At 40.8% G+C, this 12505-nt stretch overlaps 1 protein-coding gene across 1 annotated transcript; it reads left to right on the forward strand.

The window, feature by feature from the left end:
* Nucleotides 1-8448: 8448 nt before the first annotated feature.
* Nucleotides 8449-11361, forward strand: LOC131893374 (LIRP-like). The gene is made up of 5 exons (XM_059243372.1): nt 8449-8828; nt 8908-9060; nt 9146-9254; nt 10578-10762; nt 10845-11361. The coding sequence occupies exons 2-5, from the start codon at nt 8908-8910 to the stop codon at nt 10920-10922; spliced, it is 525 nt and encodes a 174-aa protein (XP_059099355.1). The 5' UTR covers nt 8449-8828; the 3' UTR covers nt 10923-11361.
* Nucleotides 11362-12505: the final 1144 nt, after the last annotated feature.

Consider the following 12505-nt stretch of genomic DNA (forward strand, 5'->3'; position numbering starts at 1 on the left):
AATGTCAAAGAGTTGGTGATTGAATATGTCATCAAATTCTTTGTGCAAGTACATGAAATTAAATCGGGAATTTCCCTTTCATTCTCCTTGGCAACGCGATCAAGTTTTTTAGGAATTCAGCCACATAATATTGACCGAGAAAGAAGGCCTGGAAAGAAGCAAATATTGAAATGATGAATAATTCAGTTTTCCTGAAAACGTTCTGGTTCTACGTACAATAAAATACCATGAAACATCGGAAAATTGTGGTCCCAATGAATATATTTGCTTTGGCAAACTTCGTTTTATCCCTTCAGCGCTAGAATGTAATTAACGATTTGTTAAACATTGAATGTTATTGTAGCGTTTTAGGAAACTATTTACACGTGTGTAGCAAATCTTGATAACCTTTTGTAATACATGCCTTTTCAATAGCAAAAGGGCATTTTGCTATCAAACTCCGGTACATGAAGTAAATCTTTTCATCATCTTCATTGCTCCACTTCAGAGGGTCGATGAAAATGTCATCATCTCCACTTAGGCTGATGATAAAAAAATAGTTTGTGGTAGGAATGGTCAAGATTCCAGTGGTCTAGCAGATGTTCTAGATCAAATCTACTTTTGGGTTGTTGAGAGTAATATGTGACGTTAACGTGCGAGGGCAAATCAAGCACAGATGAGACTAGACTTATAACTTTAGAATGAACGAAAATTCTCGAAATATGAGCTAGGGGGATAATTTTTTAACTCTTTTTCCATCAAGTTTCATTTTTATTGTCAAATCACAAAAACGCGTCAACTCGTACAATCATTTTTTATGCCATTGAAGTTGATAGTCCCTACGGATTTTTTCAAGTTCTTGATTTCGGATCATCACGTAGCTGGGCAAGCCTCGTGTAGTGGCCTAGATCGACATTTAACCTCCAGTGCCCATGATGTTTGTGATCATCTAAAGTTGTCTCACGACCTTCAATAATTATTATAGGAGTCAAACACTACAGTTCGAGTGAGGGCACTTGTCCCAGCCCCTGAGGCATATAAAGAGGACCTTCCCCCCTTGAGGGCACAGGTACCTTTGGTGCCTCGATGATCCCATATCAAAAACTTGGAAAAACTCCGTAGGGGTAAGCCACAGATTTCCAGAGATGTGAACTGTGAATAGAAGCAAATATTTCTTATCTTCTTAACTTTTCACTCTATTCCAAATAAGCACTTCATACAACCACAAGATCTTGTTGAAAAGACGAACTTGGCCAAGTTTGAGCCCATAACTATGCTAAGGGAACTTAGGAGATATGCCCAAAGTTATGTAGTAAAAGCTACATAAAATTTGAACTTTCGAATTGGTCAGCAGCTGCATTAGCTTATGACGACATAACTTTGAAACAACCCACTTCACAAGTTAATGATATAAAAATGAACTGCCTTTAATTAAGAAAACTTACATTCCTTATGTTATTACTTTAATTAAAAAAGTGACTCAGAGCTGCTATGACCAAGAGCAGGCTAATTTGGCGGAAGCTCGTTCACAGTCCATATTTCTTTGTAGAAGTTCGTGGATAAGTGAATGATGTCGACTTTAATGATTACAAAAATGAAACTGTATAGCACAGAGTCCAAGATATATCACCCGAGGTCATTTCCGGAAATATTTGTTTCTTCTAAAGTTATAGGCCTAGTGTCATCTATACTTGATTTACCCTCATGCAACAAATCACCTTTGGGTCAACGCCTTTGACTATTCCACTATTAGATAATGGCAGTCAAAGATATTGAGCTGATCTAGTCAATGAAGGATTTAGGTGTTTCTTCCAAAGTAATGACAAGTTCAATGAGAATGTCCATTTGAAGGTGATAAAAGCTTTTCAAACATGTGGCTGGATGTATTGCACGTTTTAGTCCAGAGATAGCATCACAATGCCAACTCTGTACAAGTTGATTGCTCAGCCACATCTTGAATATGCTCAGCCTATTTGGGCTCCAATGAGTTCAGCAGGTTTGCAAAAGGTCAAACAAGTCCAAAGATATTGTACTAGAAACATCACCGGAATGAGAAAGCTAATTTTTTCCTCTTGAAATGCTGGGGATTTCATTCCCAGTGACAATAAGGAATCGCGCAAAAACTCATGATTTGACCTGTGTTTGAAATGATGTTGATTTTTTTCCTATTCAAATATGATTAACAGGAATGCTCAAAGAACACAATTAAGATTGGCAATGAAGTGCAAAACATGCAAATATATTGCGTTTTTAATGACTTTGTGTTGTCATCAACTCTGGTTCAGGACTTTTCCAATTGCAATGAGCATTTCCCGAGTTTACTATTGTGCTTTTCATTCCCTTCAATGAGTGCTGCAATGGTCATCCTTCCAAATTTATCCCGGTATCCATATTGTTAAATGCAAACGACTTATGATGCACTCAGTGGGAAACATCTACTCAAACGGTTTGAACAAATATGTTGGTTCTGAGAACATTGTTGCGTGTGCGTGGAACTACGTTCAAGATGGATCCAAAAATCCAGAGAGTCAATGACAATCCCTTGCGGAGCAGATATCATGCCTGGAAGATGATGAGGTCCAAGCTGTGGAAGCCCGTTTTGAGGCCTTATCAGAATCTCATGCAAAAGGGCAGTGTGCGGATGGAGGTGTCTCTCCTGTGGAAGACGTGGGACGAGAGGATGTTTCTTTTGCCCAAGAATGTCAACGTGGTCTGTTTTGGATGGAACAGGTGTCGTAGTTCGTACTTTCTCTCTTTGACGCCCAACCAAACCACTCGATTGAGAGCGTGATGTCGTCTGAGTCGCGATCACACGGTCATTTCTAATCTCTACAGTACTAGTAAAATGAAAGGTTATGTTTCGTCAACTCTTTTCCTGCTAATCTTCTTGTCAAATTTGGTCTGTCAACGAATTTGAGTAAGCAGACCGATTAGAACCATTCAGCTCGATAAAGTTCTTTGAAGCCATGAAATGAATTAATATTGATAATAATATCTTTATTGCGACTCTTAGTCATGTCATGGCGTAAAAATATAAAGGAAAGATGGCGTATAAACATTATACAGACTGTAAAATGTAAAAAAGAAACCTGTCAAAAATGGCAAAAGCAATAAAATAGTTGACTAGAGAGTGACATCACAGTGAATTTGACTAGCATTGTTTCAGTGCATATGAAAAAAGTGAAGAGGCTGAGAGCAGACATTACAAGCACAGTTGGGTAAAGGTAAATAATGGAATTCTTGATTATTGCAGAGCAGAGGATGGGCCAGATTGAACAGATCTTTTGTCAGCTCCCGACGTTGATGGCATTGGGCCGCGGAGACGGACAAAGGTTGCTGACCGCCAATACTCCGAAGGGATGTCGGGCCAAGGACAATAGGGTGTAAGCCAGTCCTTGACGGGAAGGACAGCTTGTGTCAGGACATCACCTCCGGAAAGGTCAGGTTCCCAACACAGTTGGACACTAACCTTGCCAGCCCGATGTGAGGGCTCGGTTTCGCATAGAAAGTGAGTCCATGCATTGTTGCATATTGGGGCACGCACAGGTATCGCTTGAGGAACTTGTGTAGGTTGCATCGGCGGATTTGAGGGCGGATTGGGCGGGTTGGGAAGCCAAAGGTGAAGGCCGTAGAGGAAAATTGGAGTGATGTAGGTCCGGAAAGTTGATGAATTGTTGGAAGAGAAAGATTCTTGATGGGAAGTCTATTGCAAATGTAACCAATCCTGGCCCTGGCTTTGACTATTGATGTTTGAAATGTTTGGTGAATGAGAGTTGGGTGGAGAAGGTGAAACCGACATAGTTAAAACTATTGACGATTTCAATCGGACTATTGTTAATATGGAAAGAGGTGGGAGGCAGACGACCTTTGTGGAAAACCATGGCCTTCATCTTTATTGAATTGACTTGAAGGCCGTTCTCTTGGCAATAATCGTGGAGTGCATATATGAATTGAATGGCTTGCAAAGGTTTACGTGAGCCGAGATATTGATATCATGATCTTACTTGGCCATTCTTGATCGGGTGAAAAAATCCTTGCAAACAATTTCCTGTACTGGAAAATTGCTTTGAGAACATGATGTTCGCTCCGATGATGTTTGTGAAATTCGATTTAAGGGAGGTGTGGTCTATTTCAACACCCTGCGTCGCTTTCGTTATTGGACATATACCGACTTTGTGAGTATGCACTTCTTTGAGTGGCGCAATGTTCAATTTCCGACAAACTTCCTTCAACCAAAATCCGGTTTCCATTTTGCTAAATCCGAATGACATAAGATGTTTACAACGATGTTTAAAAAGAGCAAAACATGATGAAAACATTTGGAGTTTGAAAAGGGTTTGCATAATATTGTATAAAAACCTCTTTTCTACCGAATGATTAAAGAATGGATTATCTTGTACTTACCAGGTACTGACAAAGGGCTAAAGTGGGCTAGAATCGCTTCCTCTGAGCCACCAATACTTAAGTGCTTCAGAGGAGAAGAAAAGAATTTCAGTTGTATTAGATATTTGGAAATTAAATGGAAAACAAAAAAGGCATCTGTGAGGGTCAAAAACATATTCTAGAAAGGTTGTGCCAAAAGCTAGATTCAACGTGTAAAAGAACAAAACAACGAATCAGAAAAAGTGAGAAGATTTGCATTTTCATGTTTGGAGCAGCCATATGGGATAAGTGAAATGACAATTCCTCGGTTTTCGACAGAACTAATTGTGATTCCAATCAAGTCGAAATTGATACAATCACGTAATTGAAATGATACTCACACCACAAGTCTGATATTCTAAATATGATATTGACTAAGAATTAGACACACTTTAATCTTTCAGCAGCCATGAATGACAAATCAATATCACAATAAACACAGACAGACAGTATTAGAGATAAACTTAAGACAATCTAACAAGCAAACCTCGAGTTAGGTAGCCTTAAGTGCCAGCCATTATTCAGTAATAAGATTCCAATGACAATGCCATTTTGACGAGACATCTTGAATCTTCGTAATTGTTTATACATAGATATGGACTCGACCATTTCTGACACTTATTCTCTCATCACACAATCAAACCACCAAAGACGTTTTGTTATGGAAAAAAACCTGCCAACGTTCCTCAGTCCTGACCTTCTGCTTCCAATGAATCAGTCACATTTAGGAACATCCATAATTCTTTGGCATTATAAAGATTAGTCTTATCGGACGATGTCATCTTTTGTTAGCGAGGATCGAGCAATAAAAGGTCAGACCTTCAGGAGAGTGGATTGAGCTCTGATGCACGCAAGGCTGATAAAGTTGACATAAGGTCGAAAAGATGGGAGGGATCGTGATCGTGATGGTCTCCTTGAGTTTGCAGTCAAAGTCTTTGGCCTTCCAGTAAGCTCCGTTTGACCTGATGAATCTGATTATGAGCCTTGGAATGTTATATAATATCTGTTGGAATATTTAGAATGCTCCATTTAAAACGGTACAGAGAGTGATTTGGTTTTTTATTGAGCGCATTACATGATTGGTTAGCCAATCGATCCATCCATATGACGAAAAAGATGATTGTCTGTTGAGTACAATGGTGAGAGATTTGGGAATTTCCCTCTGATCCGTTTAGGTCATCTGATGACATAATGGCTTGTTATTGGGTATGGACAATTCCAGAAAAGGATATTCTCGGGAAAGACCAAAGGCCGATTTGAACCGTGGACTTTAAACTTGATCTTTGTTCCAGACGTAATTTGTAATCTATTTCTATCCTCCCATCCAAACAGTTCTCAGGCTCTTTTTCCCCATTTCGTGCTCTTTATTGCCGGACCCAAAGAGGTTGAATCGCTTTGTTTTAGTGCTATTTTCTTAAATTCTAAGAATACATAGTGCTGAGCTGAAGGAGCACATCTTTGGGACCTAAAATTGAGAAAAACAAGAATTCGAAAAACGTAACAATGACTAGCATTTACCATTAATTCAGGCCCATTTATTTCTTCAATCTGCAACTCACTGGACAACTCTGGTTAGATTATCTAGATTTTTTCTATTGTTTGCTGCATCTTTGCTAAACAAAGTTTCACAAGAGCCAACATAGAACAATACGTTTTACTTTAAACTTCATTAGCACATGTGGGAAAAAGGGATGTCCCCTCAATCCTAGGTTCTTACTTCATGCCACATTTGGGACAAATCAACTGATATGTCATTTTCGTGTCAACAAACCCTTTTTGGTATTATTCATGCTAACCTAATAAAAATAAAAATAGCATTCATTGTTGTAACTATTTTGTAACTAACTGCCCCCAAATGACTGTTTATGAGCCCAAGCAATTGAGCGGTCAAAGCGCAATCAAGGCAAGAATCTTCTCCTGAAAGCATGTGGCGAGCCTGCGCTCGCTCATATGTTTCATTGGCATATGTGTATAAATAGCTAAGAACTCTTGGTAATAAAGAAGTCAACTACCATCTCTTGACTCATTCACAAGTCCCCTTGTCGGAATTTGATAGCAGCACTATAGAACTCCAGGAACGATAAACCATCCGGCATGTTTAGACTCGGACCAGACCCAAATAAAATCGCGACAAGAAGTTATTTGAGGAGAGACACTTTTTGTAACAATAGCCACTGCATCGTCCGTAAATAGTTTCAGTCCGGTTTCTCGCGTATAAGGACTACTCTCATGTTAGGAAATTGTGCTAATCACCCGAATGGCGAATCTTTTATCCCACTTTTAAAATGTTTTGTCCTTCCTAAAAGCTTTGGGTAAGCAGAACGGCGAAATTTTGAATGGCCAAATGATAAAGTGACAAAAGGATTTAACAACCATATCAGAGCCTTAGATATGTATGCGGAGCTTTTACAATGCCTTCTAGTCATGAAACGGGAAGCAATCTGGCTCAAAATATCTAAAATGTAGCAATTTCATTTCCTATGCCTTCTGTCCAATTTTTGGCGAAAAGAAGCCTTGGCGTATCCAAAACCGGAAACCGGAGGAATATATGTTCAAGAAAATGCTAACAAGCGGGTTCAAAACTGTATGCTTACTCGCTACTGTTGGCTGTGGAACAAATCATCCCTGAAACAATCTATCAGCTGAAAAGGTGGCAATCTAATAACGAAAAGCTTTACATCTTTTCAACACAACACTAGAAGCTCAAAGACACAATGCTTGTTGCATAAATGTAGTTTTCAGGCTGTCACACAATGCTACTTTTCTAAATAAAGGTCCCTTGAGTGTTCCATTTCATAGTTTTCAGAAGCCTGTGTACATCCTACTCAAGTGATACTTTCACCAATTTAACCAATGATTGATAAGCGAGACAAATGTCCCGGGAGAGGAATTCAAATTGATGTCCATCACTCTCATCATGTTTCGGGTGGATCCTCAAGACACGATCTGGCAATGTCCTAGAAAAGTTAGGAAACGCATTTCCGTGGGAAGAGAACCCAAGGTTAGGGCGAAAAGGCGAAAACGAAATAACACAACTGTATATACAGGATTAGACAGTACAGTGCAAGTATTGGTGTGTGCTTGTGTCATGTCGTCCCCCAAATCCACGCAAATGTCGCGTACAAAAGTTCATCAACTAGTGAAACTGAAGAACGTTTTTTCGAAAATAAAACTTTTGAGTCACATGTTGGTGTCGGAAATTTTTAGTGGGAAAGGGGCGAATAATCACAGTTTGTGATCCAGTCCTCCGATAGTTGCTTCATATTTTATGTAATATGTATTTAGATTCATCCCACATGCCCAAGCATTTATCCGGGTTCACGATGAAAAAGACTAAAGTACATACGCAATCAATCCACTGTCCGTTCGTCTCGTCAATTCCAAGCAATTATGCAACACAAACAAAACCAGATCCAGACACTAAAATTGGAAATCTTGACATTTTGGGTGAGTCAGTTGATCATAAGTCGTGCCATGAGAGCAAAGAAATCCAGTGCCAGCCATCTGAAGTCAGGAAAGACGGCACTTTGGGGTTCTAGAGTGAATCCCTTGTTCTCTGTGACATTTCTTACATTATCCATATTCAATTTGAAGAAAGTGTTCGTCAGTCAGGGAACGTAAAGGTGGGCAAAACTACTAAACGTCAACTTCATGAATACGAGTTGGTGAGCTCAATGTCAAGCTTTAATGGAATCGAACCTCACGATGTCTACCCAAGGATAATCATGTTCTTGGCTCTTCACAACAACCAATCAAACGTTTTCAAGGGCTCCTGTGTCTGGCGGCTGGGTGGTTACCCGTTGACAAATTCCATTGCAGCCCTGGGAACGAACCTCTCGATGGGTAAAAAGACAAAATGAATGGCGTCCTCTCTCTCTCTCTCTTTCGAGACTAGAACACTGTTCAGTAATTGAATTGCCCAAAGTGCCACATGGGTAGATCGGGTGGAGTTATTGCCCACGTCCAATCAACACTTGAAATGATGCCACGATCACTTTCCATTTGATCTTTATTTTTAGGTTCCAATTGTTTTGAACAAACATTGTCGTCCCCTATCAACGTAACAGTTGACGCTCTCCCGCTCGTTCATCGGCGTTTCGCCGAGCCATTCCCCGCTCAGAGGGCAAGAGAGACGCGCCAGAGGACTCGAGTCTGGAGTGCTTCCCTGGCAATCCGGAGTGTGCGAGTGTTTAAAAGGATTGGAAGACCGGATTGTCGTTGTCATTTGGTAGCAATCCTCCACTCTCAACACATCCATCGTCTCTGGACGAGAGCTCTTTCCTGAGCAAGCCCAATAGGAAGAAATCTGTTCTTCCGGGTGATCAAAGGCTCCTTTCTATCTCTTCCAAAACCAAAAAAAAAATCGTAAAACAAGAAACTCTCATCTTCTCTCCTTTCTCCGCATACTGGAATTCTTTCATATCAAAGTAAGTTTTGAACAGGTTTTGGACAACGCTGTTTTAATGCATATTCTTCAACAACCATCATGTTCTCCCATTTTTTCAGATGCAAAACTTCCTCGCCTCCTTTTCCAAGTCTCCTCTGAGCACCAATTTCGTCTTTCTTCTCTTCCTTCTGACTTGGTCGTGGGCTCAAGCCTCGGCCGAGTTCGAAATGGCCAATTTTGCGCCTGAAAATCAAGTTGGATCGGCCTTCCCGGTAAGAAAAAACATCATCGATTTACAATGTATCTGTGGGTCAGTGAGCAACTAATCATGTCAATGTTCCATTTTCCATTGAATAGGTCCAATTAATGGCCAAACGGAACCGAATCCGTTTGTGCGGTAATCATCTGGCCAACGCGATCAAAATCACTTGCTTCGTTAAACAAAACCGTGGAAAGCGATCCGTTGGTAAGTTCACTTTTACTTTCTTTTAAGATCCCTTTCAAGGACTTTTGGGGCATGTTGGGGTATATTGAGGCAAATGACCTCGCAAATATTGACAAATTTTCATTGGACCGGCTTTTGTAAGAATTAGCTTTTAAGTGCAAACTATTGAACTCTTGTGCTGTTTTACAAGAATGAGAGAAAGGGTGACATTTGTTAGGGCATAAATGTTTTGTTGCCACGTGCCAAAATGCATAGTCCTAGCCACATGTCATTGAATGAATAGATCTCTTTGAGAAAAACAAAATCCAAGCTGGCACCATTTCAAAACAACATCTTCCTCAACATTTTCATCCATGGCAACATACTCTCCTCGATCGGTTGTGGGTGAAGTACATCAGTAGCCAAGCGAATAGGAGGTCTTGTTACATTTGTGTTTTTCTTGCTGCTCCCCCAGGGGGGATGGGGGTTCAACGAGAGGAACACTCGCTCCTCACTAGTCAGCCATAGTCGGCTCACTTACTCAGTCGTCAGTCCGTCAGAAGATAGCTGAGGGTGAGCCAGAACGAGTTTTCTGATAAGACTCGTTGTTTTGCGTGAAATTCTCTCCATCCAAGGATGCTGCTTCCTCCTCCTTGTCTCGGATGGGCGCCAAACCCACCCCCCAAAACTCGCATTGTTTTTGAGCTCATTCTCAACATACAATTCATTGAGCCAAAGTGAGCTCCCCACCCACGGGCAGGATTAGTACGTTATAACAGGGAACTCAAAACATTCATCTGGCGGCCAATGGCAAGATGAACTGCCATGGCCATGGAGGTTTGAACGGGTGGGTTGGAAGCCCAACTGATTTGACCCTGGTACGGCTGGAAATGCAGTTAGATATCGAAAATACTCTTACGCAACAAGCAATTACGGCCTTTTTCTGCCAGATCTGACTGAAGACAAATTTCATAATGTTCTGGAAGAAATGACACTAAGCCAGATTTGACATGAAAGTCTTATGTCGGTTGTCGGAGAGGGAAAGGCTTATTTGATCAAGTAGATCCACCTTTCATTGCCCAAGTGATATAGAAAGGGAGGCACACGTCTTTCTTTCCTGTTACCAAGGCCTTTGAGAGGAGCACTTAGCCTTGGAATTGTTTTGATCTCTCCCACAAATCCCTCCACTGATCCCTTATTATTGTCAAAAGGCTCTCATACCTTTTAGCACGAGCACCTCTTGTTTCCAAGGTCCTTGAGAGTGGCCCCACTGATCATGTCGGAGCTCCGTGCCCCCTCTGAGATTGATTCGTTGTTTGAGTCAGCATTAAGCTCCGACTTCATTCTACATTCATTCTATTACAGATACAGTCATGAATCCCCTCTACAATGGGATCTACAAGCCCCGCTTCGATGACCCAAGGCTAGACAATGAATGGCAACAAGCTGAAGCCCAAGCAGAGCAAGCCAATTTGATGCCACGACCTTCTTTCGGGTCCAGCTACCAAGACAACCTGCCGGAGAGATTCCGAACCATCAGCACTCTCGAAGTACGTTCCCCTACATTGACGCGATGCCACTTCTTCATATTAATTACTAGGTTTTCATTGTTTATTCGTCCTTTTTTTCCAGGGCATGAACAAGCGTGGTGCAGCTGACGATTGCTGCCTGACACCCTGCACCATGTCCCATTTGGAGACCTTTTGTTAAGGCCGGTCCTGGCATGGCATCCCCTCCCAACTCTTTGACCATTCCTCGCTCCCACACTCCCTTTGATTCATGCTTTTTCTCATTCTCTGTGTTCTTTGTCCGTGTTCCTCCTCCAATGTGTTGGCTTGTCTCCAAACTCAGCGACGACCACGCCTCTCTCGGACAGATTCCAACCCAAGACTTCGGACAACCACCGACGTACCAGAACGCCAAAAAAACAACCTTACAACCAACCAAACAAACACCCACACACTCACACAAACACACCTATCCACCCTCGGTTGACCATTCAACATTAAATATCGTGTTCTTTTGTTTGATCTTTATAAGATCCTGGATAGTTTTGTCCTCCTGCTGCAACGCCTACTACTACTTCTACTGCTACTACTACTACTACTACTACTACTGCAACTCAATCTATTTTATTTCCATCTCTGAATTGTGATATTTGTTTCATTTATAATGTTTTTTCACGACTTTGGAGATCGAGCGCATGAGGCGTGGTAGCGGCGCAGAGTAGTGCTTTAGTACAATGAATTTCGTTTTCAATCTTTATCTAAGCTAGGCAAGAACACAAACAACAGCACCAACAAGAACCCATCATGCACTCCAAAGAAGAACGACAAGTATTGCCCAAAGAATCCTCATTTTCATCTGGTCTTGTGTGATATTAGAGAAAATATATCCAGAACTCTTGTCATTAACTGAAAAAAACCATCGGCGTCAGTATCTCCAGAAACCATCCAACTACGTGTCAAGTCCAGTGTCGCCGCTTGAAGTTTGATCAAGTTGCCAAGGGAGAAATCTAAAGGTTGAAGAAAATGATCGCAAACACACTTTTGTTTGGTAGGATGGACTCGAAGACTTATATAAGTCACCCTTAACGCTTTGCTTCTTTCCTTTTATATGAATCATTGATGTTCTAATTGTCAACAACTTTAATGTGATGAAGAAATATACACAACATGCATAAAAACATAACTTAACGCCTCTTTCCGCAAATGCTCTTTTTCAAATCAGAATTGGAGCCATAACTTGCGGGACCCCACCAATAAAAATGATATACCGGAGACCACTTACCCACTTTGAAAGTCTTTCAAGTTAGTGCTCTTTTATGTTCTTGCACAATGCTAAGGCTACATGTAGTAGGCTTTATTTGGCTGAAGCTAAATGTCTTTGCATCTGCCGCTTAATAACTGATTCAAAAGCAAAGAAAATTTGTACAACGTATAGAACAAGAAACAGAGCAAGCGGGTACAGGGTGGGTTTCATTTTTAGACACTTTTGTCCACCCCGATCCAAAAGCGTCCCAAAATACGAAAGTTTGAAATCAAAAATCTTTCAGACAATCTACTTACACTGATATTTTATTTTGAAATAGCTCATTGATGATGTCAAAATCAAAATAAGTCTTAAAAATCTTTGCTATATACCTCTGAATGACTAATCCAAGCGTTCCACTCAAGAGATGGACGATTGAAGTCACCAATCACTAAAATGTCATAGTTCGTCCCAGCAAGAAATTATTTAAAATCACTTGTTTCCTCGTCAGACACGGAAGGAGAGAGATAAACGCAATGTAG

Source organism: Tigriopus californicus, chromosome 2, assembly GCF_007210705.1.
Source record: "Tigriopus californicus strain San Diego chromosome 2, Tcal_SD_v2.1, whole genome shotgun sequence".
NCBI classification, from domain to species: domain Eukaryota; kingdom Metazoa; phylum Arthropoda; class Copepoda; order Harpacticoida; family Harpacticidae; genus Tigriopus; species Tigriopus californicus.

What these genes read in the sequence shown, in the direction of transcription:
- LOC131893374 (XM_059243372.1), top strand. Translation starts at nt 8,908, where the DNA reads ATGCAAAACTTCCTCGCCTCCTTTTCCAAGTCTCCTCTGAGCACCAAT. An exon ending in CCGTGGAAAGCGATCCGTTG is followed by an intron (nt 9,255 to 10,577) that starts GTAAGTTCACTT and finishes ATTCTATTACAG; the next exon opens with ATACAGTCATGAATCCCCTC. An exon ending in GAACCATCAGCACTCTCGAA is followed by an intron (nt 10,763 to 10,844) that starts GTACGTTCCCCT and finishes CTTTTTTTCCAG; the next exon opens with GGCATGAACAAGCGTGGTGC.